Source organism: Erpetoichthys calabaricus, chromosome 8 (genome assembly GCF_900747795.2).
Source record: "Erpetoichthys calabaricus chromosome 8, fErpCal1.3, whole genome shotgun sequence".
Classification (NCBI taxonomy): domain Eukaryota; kingdom Metazoa; phylum Chordata; class Cladistia; order Polypteriformes; family Polypteridae; genus Erpetoichthys; species Erpetoichthys calabaricus.
The window spans coordinates 87,060,142-87,087,405 of NC_041401.2; the positions used below are offsets into that span (position 1 = coordinate 87,060,142).

The window sequence follows — 27,264 nt, forward strand, 5'->3', positions numbered from 1 at the left end:
TTTAAAATATGCAAATCATTCTGAGTCTGCACATTTGTTTTCTGTTCTCAGCTAAAGTTACAGATGTTCAATTTTTTTTTGTTTTGGCCTGTGTAGAGCATGTGTGGTTTCATGCAGGCCTCTCTGTAAACATATTCAAGTTGATATGTATGTATATGTATCCAAAGCATATGGCTTTAAAAGAGATAAACTAATTTTAATAATAGCAAGTAAATGCAAAAGCTTACTGTGTTGTATGCAATAGATCCTTCTTTGACCTAATTGCTCTCTATAAGTTCTTGGAAGTAATTATAACATTACTGCCAGATGCTCATTTTTATGCAGATACCCAGTTGTGCAATATATTTTAATATTTATTTGCAATTGTTTTTTTGTCTGAGAAACCTTCTATCCACTGCATTACAATCATCTTTCACTTAAAAAAAGTTTCTCATGATGTAACACCATTACATTGTACAAACATACTTGAGTATATGGATAAATAGATAGATGGAACTTTATTTGTCCCCAGGAGAGAATTTTGGCCTTTTACAGAAGGTTTTGAAATAAATAAATACAATAAAACCTTGATTATCCATCACTTGATTAACCGTTAGTTTCCATTAACCATCAGGGTCAAAATAAAAAATTGTGTATGCCCGTGCCTACCTATTACTGTACTGCTACTGCTGTGCAGTACACTACAACCTGTGCACATTGGAACAACTCTCCCTTGTTCTAGCATATAGTGTTCTTTCCTAGCATCACGTGTCATGCTGCATTTTGAAATCACAGTGCCAGTTACGTGCTTTCAGTTTTAATAGCACAAGAGGGCTCTGCCCCCTGCTCACTTCGCTCGCCTACCCCCGGCGTTTTGAACCCGTGCCCGCCGGGCAGCCGTAGGTTGCTTTTGTATTGGCCTCTCTTTCAACCTCATGTAGCATTTTTATAGAATTAGCTAATGGGTGATTGTTTATGACCTTAGTGACGTTTCTCATTATAAGCTCCGTGCATTGTTTGTTTTCAGGAAGGTTCACTCGTTGATAGATTGCGTCATCTGGATGTAAGATGTATATTTCTGCAAATTTGCGTTCGTGATTTGTTTCATGGTGCACTGTTCCAATGCGATGTAATATTTGTCCACATACGCGAAAGCAGTATGGGTCATTGCCAGCTGGTGCCCTGATATTTACTCCGGTAGATGCAAAAGCAAATGAACCATTGTAGGATCTAATGCAGTTCATAAAGTTTTTACTTTCACGCACATCGTTAGTTAGAAGCTTCCGTAGATATTCAGGATATTCATGTAAAGAAGGTAGTCTAACTTGACCCTTTTGACAACAACGTGTAAACTCATTAGTTGTATTGCCAGTTGTTTCTTCAGGGAAGTTAAGTGAATGACAATGATTGCAAATGACATTCATTAATTCCAATGAATTTTCATTAATAGTGGACTCATTATAGAACGTGTTGTCATCCAATTGGCGGAATTGTTTAGCAGGTGTTTGTCATTACTGTCTTTGACGTTTATCTTTTGCCTGTGCCGTTTGAGAGGCGTGTTGTTGTATGTCCAGTATTTGGGATGTGTTGTTTTGGAGCTGTAACTGATTTGCTTGTGTTTTGTGAGAAGCACGTTGTAGTCGCCGGCGTTCATTGTTTTTATGGAGCCGGGCCCGTTTTTGTATCCCGGTCAGTCGAGCTCTCTCTTTTTGGAGTCGTGCCTGCTTGTTTTCCGGCATTTCAGACGCGCATTGTAGACGTCTGCGTTCATTGATTTTTTCCCGTCGGTCCCGTTTTTGTATGTCTGTCACTCGAGCTCTTTCCTTTTGAACCCGTGCCTGCTTCGCTTCCGCAGTTTGAGATGCGTGCTGCATGCGTCTACATTCATTGTATCTGTCCATTTGGGCTCGTTTCTGTACCTGTGTTAGTCGAGCTTTTCATTTTTGGAGCCGAGACAGTTTTTCTTCCGCGGTTTCAGAAGTGCGTTGTAGGCGCCTACGTTTATTGTTTTTTTTCACGCGGGCTCGTCTTTGTGGTCCCATTACTCGAGCCGTATCGTTTTGCACCCGTGATCGTGAATTCATGACTTGTCTGTTCTTTATCGTTAGTAATATGGGTAAGTAATAAGGATGATCTCACTTATTGTTAATAGGGGGCGTTTTCTGTGGTTGTATGGTTAATAGTGCATCACTGTAATGAGATTCACCTATGCTGTATAGTTTGTACGTGTTCAGATGACGTATGTTTAATACGGAGCGTTCATTTCTTCTTATTATTACCCATCAGGTGTTGCGCCTGTGTTATCTGTGGTTGTCCTGTTAATATTGCATCACTGTAATGTGATTCCAATACGTAGTATAGTCCGGTTTCTTGTTGTTTATGTATGATGCCGGGTGTCCGCGTGCAGTTTTTTAGAAGTGCGTGGATTATGCTGTGTAGTGTGTACGTTGATTTCAGATGCGCGTTGTAGGCGAATGCTCCTATCATAGTATCTGCCGTTTTCCGTACTACAATTCGCTTTCCGTACCATCACGGGCTTGATTTGAGAACCTTTGTGGACTCCGTAGTATGTCCCGTTTCATTGTGGGGCGGGGCTAATGTGATTCAAATATGTTGTTTTGTCCATATTTGTGGGGTTTCTGTATGATGTCGGGTTTTTGAGCGGTAATCTCGGGCTTGATGGGTGACCCTTTGTGGACTCCGTAGTCTGTCCCGTTTCACTCGGGGGCGTGGGTCTGACTCCTCTTTTTTGTGTGCTATGGGCGCTTTGCCTCATTTCTTATTTATGTTAGTGTGTGTACTCCGTAGTCTGTCCCGTTTTACTCTGGGGCGTGGGTCTGACTCCTCTTTTTTGTGTGCTATGGGCTTTGTATGGTGCCTGTGTCTGACTCCTCTTTTTTGTGTGCTATGGGCGCGTTGCCTCATTTCTTATTTCTGTTAGTGGAGGGGGGCTTTGTGTGGTGCCTGCGCACCATGTCTCATGCAATTTCTGTTAGTTGGAGGGGGGCTTTGTGTGGCGCCTGCGCACTATGTCTTTTGCGTCCACGGGCAGGTCCCTGCATCCATATCCAGTTTACCATTCTCGTTTAGTAATATGGATTTCATAGTTTTTTTTTCTTTTGTTATAATTAATCTACTATACATTGTAACAGGCAATAAACATATGCGTGTGGTGTTGGAATTGTCCCAGAAAATTGAAATTATTAAACATTTATGAAACAGAGAAAGTATTGCTTCAATGTATGGAGTGGGAAAAACAACACTGAACAATATAAGGTGTGATGCCAACAAAATTGAAAAATGTGTCGAAAATGGAAACCACTGACAGTAATGTTATTCTGTATTAATTTTCTTTTTAAATTATGTTTTGTTAATGTATTTTGATGTGCAGGCAGCTTGTGATGCATGCTACAGTGTAGAAAATTGCACTGGCCATCAAATAGTATATTTTATAATATGTTACTATATGTAAAGTCAAAATAAAAATAATATTACAATTTCAATTATCTCAGATGTTTTGTCAATAAATAATCATTTAGCTCCTCTCAGTAAGTTCTCCTGTACGAAAGGAATTACAAGATAGAAAATGAATACTAGTTAATTCAAGTCAAATGCTCAAGTCAAAAAGTATTTATACTTGAAAGCAAGCAAGCAGAAAAAGTACATTAAATTCCCCTTTTAAAACTGGCAAAAATCAGCCATATGTGGCAAACCATACCAAAGGAAAAGTGTAACAGACTTTTAAATCTCAAGGTTGTGGAGGAGGAGTGAAACAACTTTATAAAAAAAAAAAAAAAAAAAAGTCAACTTCAACTTTAATTAAAGTTGCTAGTACCAGACAACATTTATTCTAGAGTGCTTAAGGAGATTAGTGAGTACCTTGACAAGTATTTTTTTAAAATCACTTTATTCAGTATGTGGGAAATTCCTACACATTAGAAACTAGCAATTTTGTCCAGTTGCATAAAAAAGTGAAGCTGTTCCAAGTAATTATAGGCCAGTACGCTTAACATATTTTATAGGCAGATTTATGGAAAAATACTGAACAAAATATGTCAACGGCAGTTGTAGGTGTACTAGGACAATATTTTAGTGAATAGCCAGTATAGATTTAGATGAGGGAATCTGTGTTTCACTAATATGCTGAATTTTATGAGGATGCAACAAAAGCATGTGATTAGCGGGGCTTAGTATATTGTTTATTTTGATTTTTAGAAGGGTTGTAAAATCCTAAATGAAAGGTTTGTGATCAAACTAAAAAGTGACAGTTTAAGTAACAGTGTATAAATACAAAATTGGCTTACACACAGAAAGCAAAGGTTAGGGTATGAGGTACTTTGAAATACGTGATGTTAAAGCAGGGCTGTGGAATTGGTGTCTTGGAGTCGGAATTGTAAGCAATTATTGGGGGCCTGGAGTTGGAATCGGCAAAAATGTACCGGTTTTGACTAATTGTATTACAATGTGTGGAAAATTTCCAGTTTCATTTTCACATTTTTTTTTCGAGCCCTTTGATAAAAATATATGCATTTTTTAATTTTCCAGTTTTTCCCTTATGTTTGCTACTCAATGTTTTTAACTTCTTCAACAGATTATGGTGCTAAAATGTAGCCTGATGATTCACGTTTTCAGTGATAAAACACACTGTATCCTGTATGTTGTGTGCTTTCAATCAGCATAGTAAATACATGAGTCTAATTACAAATAGAAGAGTTGGAGTTGGAGTCAGTGGTGCAATAAATTGAGGAGCTGGATTCGGAGTCAGTGGTATGATAATTTGAGGAGTCGGAGTTGAAAGTGTTGTGTACCGTCTCCACAGACCTGAAGTAGTGTCCGTTGGGGTCAGTGCTGTGGCCTACTGCTCTTTTATATATACAAAAATTTATATAAAATATAAATATATTATATCTGTAGATGATACCAAATTAGTTTGAATGGTAAATAAGATAGAATCAGCTGAATCATTATAGATAGGTATGGACAATATGGACAATAGAATCAGCTGAATCATTATAGATAGGTATGGACAAAACTCAGACTTTGGCAGATTTGTGGTAAATGAATTTTGTTATAAGTGCATTTTTGTATAGTGCTTTTCACTAGTGTGGGTAGAAAGTGCTTTGTTATTCAAATTAATTTTGAATCCAGAGATCTTATGACATTCTCATAACTTGTTTAAGTCTAATGGTAGAGATGATTGTGAGTCAGATATATAAAGCATATAGTGATATTTTCTGTTCAAGTCATTCTGTGATAATCTTTTTTATCTCCGGTTTCTTTCAATTGCTATCATGAAAGGCTTTGGTGATAGTGAGCACCTGTGTCAAGTGCCTCTTTCTAATTTGAAACAATGTGAGTTTGTGCTAATACAGTAATTCAGAGTGAGGAGTTCTGGACTCTGATATAAAGTACTTTAATCCATCCTGATGTGCTGGAGCTGAACTTGAGGTTGTGCAGTGTTTATCCAAAAACCTAGCTTGTGTCTCATCTTCTTTACACTAAGAGGGATATAACAACTTATTGTACTCCTTAAATGTGTCAGTGATCTGTTTATGGTCCCTGATTTTATTTCCAGGTTTTCTGGCAAATTCTGTTATTGCATTGTGAACTTCCTGCTTATGGATTTGTTGAGCTAAAATCTTATTAGCATTCTCTATATGTTCATAGTAATTTCTCAATTTAAAAATAAGCTGTTCAGTTTCTCTTGTTGTCAGGATGTTGAATTCTGATTGTAGAGAAAGTCTTTTCCTGCAGGAAACCTCATTAGGAGAGGTTCATATTCACATACTCACAGAGGGGAAACAGTACTAAACATTTCTACTAAAGTAGATGTTTTTGTTATTTAGACATAGATTTAAGCAAATAAAAGTTAAAGTACCTGGCATCTAAACTACTCAAGTAAAAGTAAAAAGTACCCTCTGAAAAAATGAAGTAAAAATACAGTTTAGTTAATTTAGAAAATTAAACCCTAAAATTGTAAATATCCTCAAATATGGTGTGCTTTGGAAAGCATAAGCAGAATGTACAGAGTAATACAATAGATTTTATTTATTAAAATACATATTAATGACATGTATACAGACACACACTCTTGTAAATATAAACTGTGTATTTTACTGTATATATCAGTTCAATTTCAAACTAATTATTATGTGCTGTGGAATAAATTGCAGGTCACGTGCAAAATGTTACGGTTCCAAACCAGGGGTAACCTCTTTTAATAAGTATTTCTGCAAGGAAATAAAAATAGCAGAACATATTTGCTGTTTCATTGTCTCAGTATTACTAGTGTCAAGGAGCTCAGTTTTCCTTTGCCTTCTTTGGTTAAAAGGCACCACTATTGTCTGTCAGTTGGTTTGTGTGCACAATGGGCCTGGAAGGGGTAGGGCTTAGATCACTTGTTGGGGATGGGGCTGGACCTCCTCTCTGGGGGACTACTCAGGGCCACAGAGAAAACAAGAGATATTGTTTGCAACAATACCCCCTTGTACCTTGGGCTGGTATTAACAGGCTTATCTGAGCCTCCCAGGTGATCCCTCTTTGCACATGCATGGCAATATATTCCTAGCTAATGCTAAGCAAGTAATCAGAATCCAGTGGTGGAAAGAGTACAAAAAAAGTACAAAAATGGTATTGTTACTTAGACAAAAATGTATTTCAGTAAAAGTAGCTAACATGGAAATTATTAAAGTAAAAACAAAATGTACAATGTGAAAAGTTTAGTTATTGTAGGAAAAAAATACTATATCATGTTATACCTAAATTACTAAAAATCCTCAAATATACATGTTGTGATTTGGGAAGCATAAGTACAATATACATAGCAATATACTAGAATGTATTTTTCAAAAGCAGCATTTATTAAATATATATACATACACACTTAAGACAGTATTCTGTTTGCTGAACTGAAGTACATGTCTACAGTTCCTGTGTATTTTGTCAAATATAACTTGAAATACAGTTAGGTCCATAAATATTTGGACAGAGACAACTTTTTTCTAATTTTGGTTCTGTACATTACCACAATGAATTTTAAATGAAACAACTCAGATGCAGTTGAAGTGCAGACTTTCAGCTTTAATTCAGTGGGGTGAACAAAACAATTGCATACAAATGTGAGGCAACTAAAGCATTTTTTAACACAATCCCTTCATTTCAGGGGCTCAAAAGTAATTGGACAATTGACTCAAAGGCTATTTCATGGGCAGGTGTGGGCAAGTCCGTCGTTATGTCATTATCAATTATGCAGATAAAAGGCCTGGAGTTGATTTGAGGTGTGGTGCTTGCATGTGTAAGATTTTGCTGTGAACAGACAACATGCGGTCAAAGGAGCTCTCCATGCAGGTGAAAGAAGCCATCCTTAAGCTGTGAAAACAGAAAAATCCCATCCGAGAAATTGCTACAATATTACGAGTGGCAAAATGTACAGTTTGGTACATCCTGAGAAAGAAAGCAAGCACTGGTGAACTCAGCAAAACAAAATGACCTGGACGTCCACGGAAGACAACAGTGGTGGATTATCGCAGAATCATTTCCATGGTGAAGAGAAACCCCTTCACAACAGCCAACCAAGTGAACAACACTCTCCAGGGGGTAGGCGTATCGATATCCAAGTCTACCATAAAGAGAAGACTGCATGAAAGTAAATACAGAGGGTGCACTGCAAGGTGCAAGCCACTCATAAGCCTCAAGAATAGAAAGGCTAGATTGGACTTTGCTAAAGAACATCTAAAAAAGCCAGCACAGTTCTGGAAAAACATTCTTTGGATAGATGAAACCAAGATCAACCTCTACCAGAATGATGGCAAGAAAAAAGTATGGAGAAGGCGTGGAACAGCTCATTATCCAAAGCATACCACATCATCTGTAAAACACGGAAGAGGCATTGTGAGGGTTTGGGCGTGCTTGGCTGCCAGTGGCCCTGGGACACTAGTGTTTATTGATGATGTGACACAGGGCAGAAGCAGCCGAATGAATTCTGAGGTGTTCAGAGACATACTGTCTGCTCAAATCCAGCTAAATGCAGTCAAATTGATTCATGATACAGATGGACAATGACCCAAAACATGCAGCCAAAGCAACCCAGGAGTTTATTAAAGCAAAGAAGTGGAAAATTCTTGAATGGTCAAGTCAGTCACCTGGGGCCTCATGCATAACGGCTTGCGTAGAACTCACACTATAACGTGGCGTAACCACAAAAGCGGGAATGTGCGTACGCACAGAAAAATCCAGATGCAGGAATCTGTACGTACGCAAACTTCCACGTTCTTCTGCTACATAAATTCCGATCAGCGTGAAAAGTAACGCACGTGCACGCGCCTTCTGTCCCGCCCCAACTCCTCCCAGAATTACGCTTCTTTAAATATGCAAATCAATATAAATAGCCCTTAAGCTCAGCCTTCTGTGAAAAGGCAATGGGAAAAGCACTGGGGAAAATATAAGAATTTCAGCGAATACCAATTGGAGGCAAAGGAAAAACGTACTATTTGTTGGTTTAAACAGTGGTATAATCAACAAAATGAAGTTGATCAAGTGACAGAGTGTCGGAGAAACTCAAAAGCTCAAGTTCACAAAGTCGCACAGTGCCCGAAATAAAAAAGAAATCACAAAGCAAAGTTGCTGTGAAAAGGCAAGTCGTAGCCCACAGTCTGAGTGTCATATGAAAGCTTATTAGGGTACAGACAAAAAAATAGGCACACAGTGGGGAAAAAAGCACGAAATGTCAACTTTAATCTCGAAATTTCCACTTTAATCACGTAGTTTATTTTGCCATTAAAGTAGAACATCATAAACTTCATCTTAAAATCGTTTAATTTACTAGTTTCTCAAATCCCATTGTAACTAAAGTAGCACATTAAATGCTTTGTTCTGTATTTGATTTTCTATGTGCTCTGTGTGTAAATCACTACCTGCTTCTTAAACGGGCTTTCTTTTTCTCCGACAGGACACAGAATCCATTACATTCGTGATATTACAGCTCTCTGAATAATTAAAATACTGAGATGTATACGTGATATCTTTTTCATGATGATAGGAGTTAAAGCATGTTATTAAACATACCCAAAATACCCAGTCGCCACACAATCAGCTCTGTAATAGACGTGAAGCCATCTGTAAGCTTAGAACGCCGATTCTTCAAAACTTTTAAGGAACATTGAAATATCTTCGTAGTACATGTTTAATTATTCTATCCGTCTATCCTTCCACTGTCGCGTCAGCACGAGCAAGAATACAACGCAATGCAGGAACAATCCATGAACTAGCTAGAGCTGCGGCACTGTGTCCTCACATGTTTAATTATTAACAATACAGATTATTTAAATGAAGTTAAAGTTTTATCTGTATAATATAATCAACATATTTTGCTGCATTTCATCTTAAAAATGATATCGTCATCATATGTAAATACGCGCTTTATAAAGTGGCGCAGGTTGTGCAATATTATAACTGTATCCCAAGTTTACAGTGAGGTGATTGTACTTATAAGTACAAACAGTTCTACAAGGAGCACTTGATGGACTGATTTAGTGCGTTTATAGTTCTTGGGATGAAACTTTTTCTAAACCGCGAAGTCCGTACAGGAAAGTCTCTGAAACGTTTTGCCGTGGCTCAGGCAGCATCTGCTTCATGCTGTATACCGATAATTCTCTTTCTGATCAGCTGCTGCTGTGATTCCCCACTCAGATACAGTGATATAAATACTCCGAGTGGTGCAGTGAGAGTAATATGGAAAAAGATGATCTGCTGTGGCAACCCTTAACGGGAGCAGCTGAAAGAGGAAGAAAATGCATTGAGAGTAACAACGCTAAAGCAGTGATGGTATTTGGAATACTATGGCTATTCCCTGGACCATTATATTGCTGCAGGTTAATTACAATGAGATGCATTACACTAATAAACAATATGCAGTTAGTTTCAGTGTACTGTATTTATAAAGCCGCATCAGGAATGTGGATCTAAGAAAGAAAGGTTGACCACACAGGAACAGTAGCACTGCTTTGACACTGGGTGCCGCCAGTCTGCAAAACCGAGCAGAGAAATTGCGTACGCCAGGGCATGAGGTACCGTGGAAAAGTGCGTGGCTTTACACCAAGTTTAGATTTTATATATCGCGATTTGAGCGTGGAAACGTTCATACGCAACATTTCTGTGTGTACGCACCGTTTATACATGAGGCCCCTGATCTTAACCCAATTGAGCATGCATTTCACTTGTTGAAGACTAAACTTCAGACAGAAAGGCCCACAACCAAACAGCAACTGAAAGCCGCTGCAGTAAAGGCCTGGCAGAGCATTAAAAAGGAGGAAACCCAGCATGTGGTGATGTCCATGAGTTCAAGACTTCAGGCTGTCATTGCCAGCAAAGGGTTTTCAACCAAGTATTAGAAATGAACATTTTATTTCCAGTTATTTAATTTGTCCAATTACTTTTGAGCCCCTGAAATGAAGGGATTGTGTTAAAAAAATGTTTTAGTTGCCTCACATTTTTATGCAATCGTTTTGTTCACGCCACTGAATTAAAGCTGAAAGTCTGCACTTCAACTGCATCTGAGTTGTTTGATTTAAAATTCATTGTGGTAATGTACAGAACCAAAATTAGAAAAAAGTTGTCTCTGTCCAAATATTTATGGACCTAACTGTATATACTTAGACAAATAAAACACAGTATGTTCCCTGCTGATTATGTGTAGTGTCAAAATAAAGTTTTGTATAACATAACACAGTTATTTGTTAAGTGCACTTCACTTATGCACTATGCACTGAAGGAAAGTATCATTTTCAGAAGGGTGCTGCCTGTTATCATAGCTTATCCTTTCAAAAAAGTGGGCACTAATTCAATCGCAACAGCACTTTGCTACAGTGGCGGATTTCCAGGCCATGGGGGCCTACATGCAGACCTTGTTGGGTCCTTTTCTTTACCAAAAAATTAAACAATTTAACAGTTACATTACTGGCAGCAGAGCTGCCAATGATTAATCTTTTTTTTTTTTTTTTTATTTATTTATTTATTTATTTTTTTTAAAAAAAGGTCAGAAGCATAGAAGACTACAGGTCAAATTCCATTAAAACAAAGTGCTTGGGACTGAAAAAACAATTTGATATAATGAAGATTTCATTGTAATAAAATTTACATATAGTGTAGTGTTTCAGCACATACAGTTGACAAAGCTGACTACGGAATGCAACACTTGGTGGCAACGTCTTTTTTTCTTTTTGCCAGCATCAATGGCAGCAAGAGGTTCTAACTTTTTCTGTAAAGTAAATTGCTGCTGTCAGTGCCACTCAGAACCCATTTGGAGTGCAATAATTGTTCCCCTTGTTGTCCATAGTGTGCAGTAGTCAGTATTATTAAACTTGAGGTTGTTTGGTGAGTCAGATGTGTGAATGTATGTTTTATGTCAGTAAAATGAATGCAATAAATGATAAAAATGTTTTCATCATTATCACTAGACTAATTCATCTAATTCAGTTAGAGTCTAGTATATTGACTTAGTAGCCATTAAATTCAACTAAATATAAAACATCAGTAAACATTTTATAACATTTTTCTTTAGAAAATGAAGTGGATCAGAATTTTTAGAGAAAAGCAAGCAACATATATATTGTATGGTGTTTTAGTATAGAATCATTGTGAGTCTATGTCAATGCATAAATTATCCATAGATTTTTTTTTGCACTTTAAAACAATTAATAGATACTGGCAGCTGAAGCACTGCTTAAATTTTAAATATATGTAATTTTATCTTTTTAAATACATTTTTATTTTTAATTTTGCAACAGTTTTTATTAACATAAGTTGCTAATTTAATGCATTTTATGGTAGTTTTTCTTACAGTGTACTAGCTAATCATTTCTAATACCTATCTTGAACTTCATAATATCCATCCATCCATTTTCCAACCCGCTGAATCCGAACACAGGGTCACGGGGGTCTGCTGGAGCCAATCCCAGCCAACACAGGGCACAAGGCAGGAACCAATCCCGGGCAGGGTGCCAACCCACCGCAGGACACACACAAACACACCCACACACCAAGCACACACTAGGGCCAATTTAGAATCGCCAATCCACCTAACCAGCATGTCTTTGGACTGTGGGAGGAAACCGGAGCGCCCGGAGGAAACCCATGCAGACACGGGGAGAACATGCAAACTCCACGCAGGGAGGACCCGGGAAGCGAACCCAGGTCTCCCAACTGCGAGGCAGCAGCGCTACCCACCGTGCCGCCCAACTTCATAATATGCATGGTATAAACCTTCTATATTTAGACTGTCAACTATTTTGTCAAAAGTTATATATTTCCTTGCAGAGCACGTGATAACTAGAATCACTTAACCTGATATATTGTATATTGGTGATCTAGAAGGGAACATAAGTAGTTTTTGACTGTTTTACTGTACGTGTGCTAAACAATCTTCTTTTAAATAATGGTAATGGACCGTGTTTTTTCTATCACTACTACAACTAACAGATGCAGCTTTTGTTTTCTGTACTTATAAATCATGTTTAGCTATCAGAATTTTACTGAAGTGTCTTTCAAATACAGTAATCCCCCGCTATATCGCGCTTCGCCTTTCGCGGCTTCACTCCATCGCGGATTTTATATGTAAGCATATTTAAATATATATCGCGGATCTTTCGCTGCTTCGCGGGTTTCTGCGGACAATGGGTCTTTTAATTTCTGGTACATGCTTCCTCAGTTTGGTTTCATACAAGGGACGCTATTGACAGATGGCTGAGAAGCTAGATTGCTTACTTTTCTCTCTCTCTTGCGCTGACTTTCTGTGATCCTGACTTATGGGGATTGAGCAGGGGGCTGTTCGCACACCTAGACAATACGAACGCTCGTCTAAAAATGCTGAAAGATTATCTTCACGTTGCTATCTTTTGTGCAGCATGTCGGTGCTTCGCATACTTAAAAGCTCGAAGGGCACGTATTGATTTTTCCTTGAAAAACAAACTCTGTCTCTCTCTCTCACTCTCTCTCTCTCTCTCTCTGTCTGCTCCTGACAGAGGGGGTGTGAGCTGCCGCCTTCAACAGCTTTGTGCCGGTGGTGCTTCACATACTTAAAAGCCAAACATTGATTTGTTTGCTTTTCTCTATCTCTGTGACATGATCTGCTCCTGACACACTCCTTTGAAGAGGAAGATATGTTTGCATTCTTTTAATTGTGAGACAGAACTGTCATCTCTGTCTTGTCATGGAGCACAGTTTAAACTTTTGAAAAAGAGACAAATGTTTGTTTGCAGTGTTTGAATAACGTTCCTGTCTCTCTACAACCTCCTGTGTTTCTGCGCAAATCTGTGACCCAAGCATGACAATATAAAAATAACCATATAAACATATGGTTTCTACTTCGCGGATTTTCTTATTTCGCGGGTGGCTCTGGAACGCAACCCCCGCGATGGAGGAGGGATTACTGTACTATCATTTTTATAATTTTGCTCTATTATTTTAAACACCCATCTAGTTAATAAATCAAGTTTCAGAAAACAAAGTCAAGGCACACAAAATTTAGGGCAGGAAATTGAACAGTTGTTGGCTAATACAGTACATTGGGTTGTTATACAGAGATATATTGAAAAGCAGCCACTTACTTAGTCCGAGAGAACTGCACAGCCATTATGCCATTTATGAGAACAGTTTGTTCTCCAATATTATGATGACCTAAAACCCCCAAATGTTTATGTGCCGTTATATTTTAATTGTTCATTGTAAACTTCACATTTTGAACATAAGCAATCGTTGTACTTAGTAACAAAGTAAAATGTTACTAAATAAATATAGCTTTTAAAGAGTAAAAGTATTTGCATTTAAAAATGCATTACTACTCAATCTACTAAAGTACAGTTGTTAATTAATGTACTTCATTACTGTCCACCAATGCATATGCATGATCTACTCTGATGCTTTCATAGAATATAGGGTATTTTTATGACAGAAAAATGAAAAAATGTATCCTCTTTACTGTTTCGCAGAGTGTTTCCGAAACCTCTGAGGAAGCATTGGTCTCTAAAAAATTATTAGTATGAGTTTTGCATTTTGCTGCTGTTTTGAATCGAATGTAATTCTGAAAGTACAAATGTGCATTCTTGTATCTCTGTGATATTTAAATTTCAGTCAAAGAAGAAGACAAATTCAAAGAGGATTTGTTCTTGGTTTATGTGTACAATTTTTTTTGAAAGTTTATATTTTCCTAATTTTGCACTTAGCCCAAATGTTTTGCTTAATTGTCACTTTAAGCATTCTATAATGCCATATAATACAGTTGAAAAGTATGGTGGAGCTCATACAAATGGAGGCACTATTAAATACTTGAAAATCCTATACTATCCGTTTTTATTCTGTTCAGATACTGTGTGTAGCATATAATCTTTTGATTGTTACTCAAATGACAATTATTTATGCTTGGTCAAGCTGAGTGACCCTTGTTGAAATTTTATTGAAAAGTTTTGTTCTTTTATGTCTTTAAACAAGTACCAATATTTGAATAATTTCTAGCCTTTTATATACAAGTGCAAAGACTGGCATCTGACTTTACCTTTTGAATTTACATGTGATTTTGTTTTTTCAGGTGTTAGTCAGTGAAGATTCAGATGGGGAAGGTATTGTGGCCCATTTTCCAGCTCATGATAAGCCTATTTCGTGCATGGCTTTCAATCCAAGTGGTAAATATTTTATCTTCACCTCTCTGTAATTTCCTAACTTTGAAATTTGAACCAATGTGTATTTTCAGTATAGTTTAAATAGTCAACAACACTTTTAAATTTATTGAGAGTTTGCTAGGGAATCGCATCTGTGTTTGAGAAATTTTTAGTTCATGAAAATCACTACATTTCAGCAGAATTAGACCTAGATGGCTTCCCTTTTTCAAATACTGTAAGAACTTTTGTAATTAAACAATACAATGTTGTTATCTAGGTAGTATTTTACAATAAGTGGGCAAAATGTTAGCTGATTAAAAGAATACTACTTAATTCACAATTTATAGTCAGAGTAAGTACAGTATTTTTATATATACCCACAGTTATTTTAGAGTAAAATGTTAAAAAAAAAAAAAAGGGGGGCAACCCTGTCTCTTTTATGAAAAGGTGCTACAGTCATGTATTTGATAGACAGAGATCGAGAACGGTTAGGAGCACACGCTGATACAGCGCATTGCTGCACCTACCACATGACAAACCAACTCAGGATCCAGAATAGGACCCGAGTGCAGCCATGCAACGGGTGACACCTCAGCACCACACTAGTTCAGATGGAGTGGAACAGTATGAGGTTTTTTATGGTGGCTGGAGTGCCAATTCTGCCACCAACCCCCAAGTTTTTCCCTGCAGGTTGAAAGGCCTACATGCAGGGATGGATGCAGATTAATGTCATACCCAGGACAGAGCAATTGCAAGTTAAGGGCCTTGCTCAAGGGCCCAAAAGAGCAGAGTCCATTTTGACATTTACGGGATTCGATACTGTACATGTAATTATTTATGATTGTATTTTCATTCTGCCATTGCAAAAATAAAAATAAGGTAAATAGAATAAGTGAAATCTGTTCACAGCTCATCATCTAGATAGTCCTTAAGAGAACAAACACTACCTTCTCCAGCAGAAATGTGTTTTTCGGTTCATAATATAAGGGTAACAGTTTGCTATGGCTGGTGATGAAAGGAAGAGTAGGGTACCTACAGATATACAGTGGTGTGAAAAACTATTTGCCCCCTTCCTGATTTCTTATTCTTTTGCATGTTAGTCACACAAAATGTTTCTGATCATCAAACACATTTAACCATTAGTCAAATATAACACAAGTAAACACAAAATGCAGTTTGTAAATGGTGGTTTTTATTCTTTAGGCAGAAAAAAAATCCAAACCTACATGGCCCTGTGTGAAAAAGTAATTGCCCCCTTGTTAAAAAATAACCTAACTGTGGTGTATCACACCTGAGTTCAATTTCCGTAGCCACCCCCAGGCCTGATTACTGCCACACCTGTTTCAATCAAGAAATCACTTAAATAGGAGCTGCCTGACACAGAGAAGTAGACCAAAAGCACCTCAAAAACTAGACATCATGCCAAGATCCAAAGAAATTCAGGAACAAATGAGAACAGAAGTAATTGAGATCTATCAGTCTGGTAAAGGTTATAAAGCCATTTCTAAAGCTTTGGGACTCCAGCAAACCACAGTGAGAGCCATTATCCACAAATGGCAAAAACATGGAACAGTGGTGAACCTTCCCAGGAGTGGCCGGCCGACCAAAATTACCCCAACAGCGCAGAGACGACTCATCCGAGAGGTCACAAAAGACCCCAGGACAACGTCTAAAGAACTGCAGGCCTCACTTGCCTCAATTAAGGTCAGTGTTCACGACTCCACCATAAGAAAGAGACTGGGCAAAAACGGCCTGCATGGCAGATTTCCAAGATGCAAACCACTGTTAAGCAAAAAGAACATTAGGGCTCGTCTCAATTTTGCTAAGAAACATCTCAATGATTGCCAAGACTTTTGGGAAAATACCTTGTGGACTGATGAGTCAAAAGTTGAACTTTTTGGAAGGCAAATGTCCCGTTACATCTGGTGTAAAAGGAACACAGCATTTCAGAAAAAGAACATCATACCAACAGTAAAATATGGTGGTGGTAGTGTGATGGTCTGGGGTTGTTTTGCTGCTTCAGGACCTGGAAGGCTTGCTGTGATAGATGGAACCATGAATTCTACTGTCTACCAAAAAATCCTGAAGGAGAATGTCCGGCCATCTGTTCGTCAACTCAAGCTGAAGCGATCTTGGGTGCTGCAACAGGACAATGACCCAAAACACACCAGCAAATCCACCTCTGAATGGCTGAAGAAAAACAAAATGAAGACTTTGGAGTGGCCTAGTCAAAGTCCTGACCTGAATCCAATTGAGATGCTATGGCATGACCTTAAAAAGGCGGTTCATGCTAGAAAACCCTCAAATAAAGCTGAATTACAACAATTTTGCAAAGATGAGTGGGCCAAAATTCCTCCAGAGCGCTGTAAAAGACTCATTGCAAGTTATCGCAAACGCTTGATTGCAGTTATTGCTGCTAAGGGTGGCCCAACCAGTTATTAGGTTCAGGGGGCAATTACTTTTTCACACAGGGCCATGTAGGTTTGGATTTTTTTTTTCTGCCTAAAGAATAAAAACCACCATTTACAAACTGCATTTTGTGTTTACTTGTGTTATATTTGACTAATGGTTAAATGTGTTTGATGATCAGAAACATTTTGTGTGACAAACATGCAAAAGAATAAGAAATCAGGAAGGGGGCAAACAGTTTTTCACACCACTGTATTTTTTAGACATCTCTTATATACATATACAAGGCCAGTCATCAGAAGGAAGGCTGAATGTCCCCAGCAGTACATATTTGAGTCGCTTTTGCACCAGATATGTACACCTGGACCATATGCAATTGTCTGCTGGAAGCAATACTGTGGTCATCTGTTACAAATGCCATTTGCTTACTTGTCACTGCCACATTTGTCTGCAGTGGTGTCCTCGATTTGCTTATTTTGAGGGAGGAATGGCAGTCTGTTCAATGGAGACCTGTAGTATAATACTTGGACCAGCATTTTACAGGAGAACATTCATAATCTATATGATCATTTGCATACCAAATTGCAGGTCTGTAATGCAGCGTGGGGAGGATACACCCATCACATGAGTATGCAGTAATACGTGGCACATTGTGTACTAAATATTACTTTGTGTGTGTGCAACTTCATTCTTAACACACTCCCATGATTCTCCTCCCTGAGTCTCAGTTTTGTTGTGTGACAAATACAGGCTGTTCTTTTTCACTTTCCATAACTGTGCTTGTGTGTGCATGTGTGTGCATGTGTATTGTGATGTGTGGATCACAGACTTTCACAAGAGAGAAGGAGACAAGTCAAGGTTTCCGAAAAAATCTGTTTTATTGTTGTGAAAACAGGAACATGCTCAAAGCATTTAATCGAACAGGAGCTGTCACACATACACCTTCTGCATGCAAGCAATGATGATGACATTGTCCTGAATTTACTTCCTTCTCAGCTCAAAGCAACAGATAGATAGCCTTCCTGAACAAGAGAGAAGACAGAAACTGAGTGCAAGGGCCAGGTTAGTGGCCGGTTTTAAATGTACCCCTCATCAACCATCAGGCGACAAACGTATTATGTGGTGAGCTTATGAACCTGCAGTTGCACCGGCAATGGACAACCAATCCCTGCCTGCATTAACAGAGTTTCAGTGCATAGTGCAGTTGGGGGGTTGTTATATACTGTATATACTCATGTATAAGTTGGGTCTTGAAACCCGAAAAATCGATCATAAAATCAGACCCCGACTAAAAATAACATACGCCCGTTAAAAAATGTGAAACCTAATTTTTTTTTTCTTTTCATCTTCTTGCCTCCTCCAATCTCGCATCAGTTTCTCAGACGCATTGAATTTTGTTGCAGCAGCACAGTTACCAATTTCTTTTGCTGCTTCAACGATGTTTAATTTAAAACCAGCTTCATATTTTCTTCTGATTGAACGCTTAATCGTAGATAAGGGATGCTCTTACGATAAAGTTGTATGAGGGTGTGAGATACAAAAAGCACACAACAGTGCAAACGTCGCTTTGGAATAGTTCAGGTATTGCCATGTGGTCATGTAGGCACAATGCATAGAAAAAAAAGGCAGTGTGCTCCATGGTTTCTCTCTGAGGTGGGTGTTAGCATATCATAATCTCTTGGACCAATAGCATGAGTTTTCCGCATTCAACTTATATGACCGACATTATAAAATACCAGAAATTATACGGTAAAATCAAGTCCCGACTTATTTGTTTGAAAAGTTATCCGCGAGTGTATATGATATCTATCTATCTATCTATCTATCTATCTATCTATCTATCTATCTATCTATCTATCTATCTATCTATCTATCTATCTATCTATCTATCTATATATGTAATATAAAAAAAAATCTTGGAAGGAGACGAGACGTGATTTTCTCGGAAAGACACTTATACGTCCCGTGAGAAAGAGATATTACCATGCCCGGCGCCAGAAATAAAGGACAAAGAGTACAAAGTAGAACGTTGGAAAGAATTCAAAAATGTTAGTGCGGTACACATGCAGAGCAGGTTAGAGATAATGGAAGTATGAAAATTCCAAAGTCTCAAAAAAAGGATAGGAAAGATCGTATTAGCGCAAACAAATGGAAATTATTACTCGGTGAAATAATGGAACAGCGAAAAAAAAATCGAATATATTGTTCGGATTTAAACTTTAAGTCGGAGACTTGTAGATCGTCTAATTCGTGTTGCCAGCGAGAATTAAAAGATTTCCAAAAATGTTGGCATGGTGTTTAGTCCTGTAAGACAGAGACTTTTAACATGAGATTCTTTCAAGTCATGCCCTACTTACATCTATTTTCAAACAAGACCATAGTCATCTAACCTCAGTTGTGTGAATGCTTTTGTCAGACACACTTCTTGCGCTCTCAGCTCTTATAAATTTCATCAGGAAAATAATTTTATATGTGCTAGGTGACACGTTAACGACAAAGTGAAGAAGAAAGAGCATGGACAAACATTCAAGAAAGTCGTTTTATTTATTAGAGAGAAAGAAATGATATTCACTCACAGGCAGTTATACGTTGCGTTGTCACAACGTAAGTCCAAACACGGACTCGAAATTCAATGCGATCTTGAAGAAAAGTTAATTCCAAATATTGTTTTTACTAAAGTTTTAAAGTAAAAGTGAAAATAATGCATATATAACAATTCACATGAAAACAGCAATCTCTTTAAATTGTATATCCAATAAACCAAACCTGGGGGGTGGGCGAGTGAAGCAAGCAGGGGGCAGAGCCCCTAGTATATATACCTACTCTATATACAGGGTGGGCCATAAGTTTTCATACGTAGGAAAATAAACATTTTTTTATGAAAAACCATTTTTATTAATATAATATGCTCTACATCAGGGGTACTCAAAGTTTTTGAATGCTGGTCCACATTCAGTTCGCCACCAACCATCGGGGTCCGCTATAGCCAGGTTTACCGTGTAGGACTGTAGGTGTAGGTCTGTAGGAGGCTAGTAATAGATTCAATGCAAATGATAAAATTTTTACAGAAGACCAAGACATGCACAAAACATGAAAAATAATTCAAAATAGTCACATGACTAGTTGCAATTAACACACCAGTTGGTACGTCAATGATTGTCACCCAGTGTGAAGTGTGAAACTGTTGTTTCGATTTCATAATGGCAGCATAGTTCGGTGAGTAACCAGTCAGTGCAATTCTTATTGCATTCCTGAGGTTCTGGTCGGTAAATACACTTCGATGTTTCGTCTTGATAGTGTTCATAGTGGAGAACGCACACTCACAAGAATATGTTGAACCAAACATAGTGAGCACGGAAATCGCCAGTTTCTTTGCAGCAGGATACTAAGAATCTGGAACAAACTTTGACCAAAAAATTGTTATGCCGACTTCGTTCAATTTAGCTTTCAAAACGTGAGAAGCTTGCAAATCAGCTGCTTCCATTTGCAACAGTGACGGGGTTGTGTCCATTCACCGTCAGGCTGGACAATGAAAGGATCAGCAACAAACAAAAACACAGGCTTCAGTTTTCTGAAATCCTTAAAACGTTCATCAAACTCGACCTTCAAATGATGTAGAAATGTGGAAATCAACTGAAAACATGCCTGTTGATCAGCTGTCATGCAGCTCTTCAGGTTTGGGAAATGCAGAATCTTGCCACCTTCCAAGTCATTGATGAAAATGCTCAGTTTTGTTTCAAAGGCACAACATTTTTCTTGCAGTTCAAGAATGGTTTTGTCTGCACCCTGAAGTGACAAATTCAGTGTATTTATATGTCCCATAATATCAACAAGAAATGCCAGCAGTGCGACCTTGTCACTGTCTTGAATAAATGTTAAAAATTCTGCAGCTTCTTTGTATTCAAGGACTGCAGGAAGTCAGCTACATCTTCACGGAGATTCCAGAACCTTTCCAACACACGGCCCTTGCTTAACCATCTGACGTCATTGTGAAGCAGCAAATCTCCAAATTCTGCAGACATCTCTTCAAGAAAAGAACGAAACAGACGATGCTGCAGAGACGAATTACATCGTAAAAAAATCACTAATTTCACAAGAGTAGACATCACTTCCGCCAGTTCGTCACAAAGTTTTGAACAGAGGGCAGACTGATGAATGATGCAGTGATAAGCAACAAGGTTGGGCTGAAGTGCCTTCATATGAGTGACAAGTCCTCTATCTTTACCAGTCATTGCTGGTGCCCCGTCTGTTGTAAGGGAAACCATTTTTGTTACATCCAATCCAGCTGCGTGCATAAACTGCGATAATGCTGAAAACACGTCCTCACCGCGGGTCTGTTTTGCTAGCGGTAGTAATGTCAGAAACTCTTCAACAAAATTATGGCCATCAAAAAATCTTGTGAACATACAGAGTTGAGACATGTCAGTTTTATCAGTGGATCCATCGCATGCGAGAGCAAACAATTTAGCCTGTTTAAGATCTGATATTAACTGACCACCGACCACATGTGAATTTCCCATTGGGATTAATGAAGTATCTATCTATCTATCTATCTATCTATCTATCTATCTATCTATCTATCTATCTATCTATCTATCTATCTATCTATCTATCTATCTATCTATCTATCTATCTATCTATCTATCTATCTATTGTCAGAAAGGTCATCTGCACGACGACTAGCAGTACTGTCTGATAATGGTATCTGCTGAATCAGTTCAACACACTTTTTGTCGCTAAACAGAACCGAAGAAGCAGACATCATGCATTCTTTAACAACCTCTACATCAGTAAATGCTTTCTTATGTCTGCCAAGAACCCAAACAATGCGTAGCGAAGCTTCTGTAACATTTGATTGTGTGGTGGTCGCTTTCGTCATCAGCGATGAACTCGCTACCAACGACCACTTAAGGGCGTCGATCTTATGCGAACGGAGCTCTGACTTTGGTGGATAGTTCGCATTGTAAAAAAGACCAAAAAATGCCAGATGACCAAACGCAAGTTTTATATGCCAAACAGTTTTCAAAAATGCCAGATTTCAGTTATTTGGCATAAAAAATACCAGTTGGCAACCCTGCTACAGAGTAAATAATAAAACAACAATAATTTTGGTGCTTTTATATTTGGACTTTTGACTTACGCAGAAGACAGTCGCGGTCTGCCAAAAACGTCTTGGCGGTCCGGATTGTGGACCGCGGTCCGCCGTTTGAGTACCCCTACTCTACATGACTGGCATTGTTTTGAAAACACGTGTCTGCCACTGCTGATGAACATGTATTAGCACAGCTGGAGTTATGCTTGTAATGGCGTTGGTGATACGTTCCTTAAGATGATTTATGTTTCGTATCTTTTCCTGATACACCATGGCCTTCAAATGCCATTTGGAGGCCACTCGTTGCTCTTTATTCAAATGCATTTTTAGGGTATCTGAAATATAAAAAATAAAATGTTAAAAACCATATGTATGGAAACGTATGGCCCACCCTGTATATCTAAAATCCTAATCCTAAAAGTGCAACGATTTTGAGCAACTATTTTATGTGACTTTTTTGTTGCGCTTTAAATCTGGCTTATTTTAAAACCTACATATATATGTTTGGTATCATTCTTTTCAGAATGTTCTTATTCCGTTTACAAATTCTAAAATAAAAAATATCAAGAACTTATGTCCCGTGAGACGAGACTTTGTGCCAAAAGATTTAACCATGCCTGGGGCACAAAATAAAAGACAAAGAGTAGGACAGCTGCTGTACAGGCCTTTAAATGTTCAAAGTGCCATGCAAGATGCAGATCTCGCTGCACAGCAGCAGCAGCAATCCAGCAGCTGATCAAGCAAAGAGGAGGGGTTTATATATATATATATATATATTTATATATATATATATATATATATATATATATATTTAATATAAAATAAGCCTGCTTCTCAGGCTCTGCCATTAATTATAAGGCACATTTCTTCCTTCCTGTCTAGTTTTATACTTGCTGTCTCTAAAGGAGGCTCTCTGTGCTGCACCATTACTCCATTACTCTTCTTTTGTGTCTTACTTGAACTTTCTCTATCGTCACATCACCAAAGCCAAAGTGACCAATCACATTGCTCTGATTAACTGACCTTAGTGTTTTATGATGTGTGTGCGTGTGTCTGTGTGTGTGTATATATATGTGTGTGTATATATAATATATATATATATATACGTGTATATAAGATGCTGCAGATGTTCTATCAGACAGTTATGGCGAGCGCCCTCTTCTACGCGGTGGTGTGCTGGGGAGGCAGCATTAAGAAGAAAGACGCCTCACGCCTGGACAAACTGGTGAGGAAGGCAGGCTCTATTGTTGGCATGGAGCTGGACAGTTTAACATCTGTGGCAGAGCGAAGGGCGCTAAGCAGGCTCCTATCAATTATGGAGAATCCACTGCATCCACTAAATAGTATCATCTCCAGACAGAAGAGCAGCTTCAGCGACAGACTGCTGTCACTGTCCTGCTCCACTGACAGATTGAGGAGATCGTTCCTCCCCCAAACTATGCGACTCTTCAATTCCACCCGGGGGGGTAAACGTTAACATTTAACATTATATAAAGTTATTGTCTGTTTTTCACCTGCATTATTATCAATCTTTAATTTAATATTATTTATTGTATCAGTATGCTGCTGCTGGAGAATGTGAATTTCCCATTGGGATTAATAAAGTATCTATCTATCTATCTATCTATCTATCTATCTATCTATCTATCTATCTATCTATCTATCTATCTATCTATCTATCTATCTATCTATCTATCTATCTATCTATCTATCTATCTATCTATCTATCTATCTATCATGTGTGTATATATATATATATATATGTGTGTGTATATATATATATATATATATATATGAATAGAAGAGAAGGTCTGTGATACGGTTTGCATATTTGCAGTTGGAGATCCACGAAGGGAGAAAAAACGAATCACGTATCATAAAATAGTTTTATTCCTGAGCTTTCAACCCCTATCAGGGGTCTTCATCAGAGGATAATGCTTAGACTTACAAGAATCAAAGGCAATATATAGCAACACATTCGGGTTGGAGGTGACTAAGTCAGTATGATCAAGGGGGGGGGGGGGGGGGTTGTATAGTTTAATTATTGTGTACATGTCCTTCTTAAGTTGGCATACGCTGGATTTATGTCCAAGTGTCTGTTGATGGCGTTTTCATCTGATAGCCAAGACTCGGCCAACTCTCTGGCACTTTTTGAATAGCTTTATCCCAGATTATACCCAAAATTTGGATACGCTATGTAGACGACACATTCGTCATATTAAGAAAGAACCAGCTGAATGAGTTCTACAATCATATTAACTCAATATTCCCTGCAATCCAGTTCACAATGGAAAAAGAAATCAATCGACACGTCAACTTCCTGGACATTTACATCAAAAGAAATAGTGACGCCACCCTGACCACAAGTGTTTACCGCAAACAATGCTACGCAGACAAGATTCTACACTTCGCCAGCAATCACCCGGTATCTCATAAACGGAGCTGCGTGAAAACCCTATTTAAACGAGTCCACACGCATTGTAATACCAAGGAAACAAAAATTAATGAGAGACGCTATCTGTTCCAACTTTTCACCTCGAACGGATACTCAAAAACATTCATTAATCGGAGTCTACACAGCAGACGCCAAAGGAATCAGCATACAATCCACTTAAATCAGAACCCCCCACCCCACCTGGCATTCACTCCCGTATCACCATAATGTGTCAGAAGGCACTGCACGCACCCTGACCAAGTGGGGCATCAGAATAGCACATAAACCCACGAACAATCTGCGCATGGTCCTGTTTAATGCTAAAAACAAGAAATCGACAGCCGAAACACGAAACGCAGTTTATAGTATTCCATGCAATTCTTGCTCAGCTGTATACATAGGACAAACGTCAAAAAGAATCTCAACACGTGTACAGGAACATCGCAACACCGTCAGAAGAAAGGACGCACTATCTTTGATATATGCACATACTAAATCGACAGGACACACATTCAACTGGGACAATGTAAAAGTAAAATTTAAGGCCAGTACAAAAAGTGCCAGAGAGTTGGCCGAGTCTTGGCTATCAGATGAAAACGCCATCAACAGACACTTGGACATAAATCCAGCGTATGCCAACTTAAGAAGGACATGTACACAATAATTAAACTATACAACCCCCCCCCCCCTTTGATCATACTGACTTAGTCACCGTCACCCAACACTGAATGTGTTGCTATATATTGCCTTTGATTCTTGTAAGTCTAAGCATTATCCTCTGATGAAGACCCCTGATAGGGGTTGAAAGCGCAGGAATAAAACTATTTTATGATACGTGATTCGTTTTTTCTCCCTTCGTGGATCTCCAACTGCAAATATATATATACATATATATATGTGTGTGTGTGTGTGTGTGTGTGTGTGTGTGTGTGTGTATGTATATATATATATATATATATATATATATATATATATATGGTTGAAATAGTTCACTGTCAAATAATGCAAAGAGTATGCGACACGTGTTTTGCCCTAATTCTGGGCTCATCAGGCGTACACACTCTACTTCACTCCCTCTCGGGAATCGAACCTCGGACGTCAGCGCTACAGGCGAAGCCCCTAACGTTGCGCCACGGCGTGTGGTTCGTTTATTTGACAGCATGTAGATCGGGGTAATTACATTCACGGCATTCGTAGTCTGAATCACAATCTGATTGTATGGGTGGTTACCTACCAGGTAACGCTTGTGGTTGGTCAGCAAGTCGGCTAACATATATATATGTGTGTGTGTGTGTATATATATATATATATATATATATATATGTATATATATGTGTGTGTGTATATGTGTGTGACCCCCGTGACCCTGTGTTCGGATTCAGCGGGTTGGAAAATGGATGGATGGATGGATATATATATATATAATGTGTGTGTGTACGAATGGAAGAGAAGATCTGTGATATGGTTTGCAGATTTGCAGCTGGAGATCCACAAAGGGAGAAAAAAATGAATCACGTATCATAAAGTAGATTTTATTCCTAAGCTTTCAACCCATACCAGGGGTCGTCATCAGAGGATAATGCTTAGACTTACAAGAATCAAAGGCAATATATGGCAACACATTAAGGGGGGGTGGGGGAGGTGACTAAGTCAGTATGATCAAGAGTGGGGGGGGGGGGGTGTGGATAGTTTATTTATTATGTACATGTTCTTCTTAAGTTAGCATATGCTGGATTTATGTCCAAGTGTCTGTTGATGGCGTTTTCATTTGATAGCCAAGACTCGGCCAACTCTCTGGCACTTTTAGTACTGGCCTTAAATTTTACTTTTACGTTGTCCCAGTTGAATGTGTGTCCTGTCGATTTAGTATATGCATAGATCAATGATAGTGCGTCCTTTCTTCTGACGGCGTTGCGATGTTCCTGTACACGTGTTGAGATTCTTTTTGAAGTTTGTCCTATGTATACCGCTGAGCAAGAATTGCATGGGATACTATAAACTGCGTTTCGTGTTTCTGCTGTCGATTTCTTGTTTTTGGCATTATACATATATATATATATATATATATATATATATATATATATATATATATATATATATATATATATATATACAGTAATCCCTCCTCCATCGCGGGGGTTGCGTTCCAGAGCCACTCGCGAAATAAGAAAATCCGCGAAGTAGAAAGCATATGTTTATATGGTTATTTTTATATATTTTAAGCCCTTATAAACTCTCCCACACTATTATGAACATTTCACGCACAATTATACAGCATAAACCCTTTGTATTCTCTTAGATATTAGGTAAGATTCGTTGAAATTATGTATGTAAACACAGTTTACATACAGTAAAACCTAAATGTTATTTTAAAGATATCGAGCGTCTCCGATATCACATATGGTACAGCCATTACGACAGACAGGCCACCACTAATAAATACGTACAATGCAAGAAAAATTATATACAGTAAAATGTGTGTACAGTGACACTAAACTATGTACATGTAATAAGTACTGTACGTAAATAATTAATTATGGTTACTCACCAACAATGACACGACGACTTGTCTGATAACGATGAGTTTAATTTTACTGCACTACAAAGGATAGCATTACAGCTCTTCTAAAGGAGCCTCTTCAGGCGACTGTTTAGCACTGCCGTTGTACTTCTTCCATCACTCTTCAATCCAAATCCCTAAA

The 27,264-nt window shown here is 38.2% G+C and overlaps 1 protein-coding gene across 3 annotated transcripts in view; it reads left to right on the forward strand.

The window, feature by feature from the left end:
- The window catches only part of bcas3 (BCAS3 microtubule associated cell migration factor), an 830,699-nt gene that overhangs the window by 179,429 nt on the left and 624,006 nt on the right, over positions 1-27,264 (forward strand). For all 3 annotated transcript variants that reach the window (XM_028807048.2, XM_028807050.2, XM_028807049.2), the window contains exon 13: positions 14,558-14,651. In XM_028807048.2, coding sequence (XP_028662881.1) covers positions 14,558-14,651 — 94 coding nt within the window. The remainder of the gene's footprint in view (positions 1-14,557; positions 14,652-27,264) is intronic.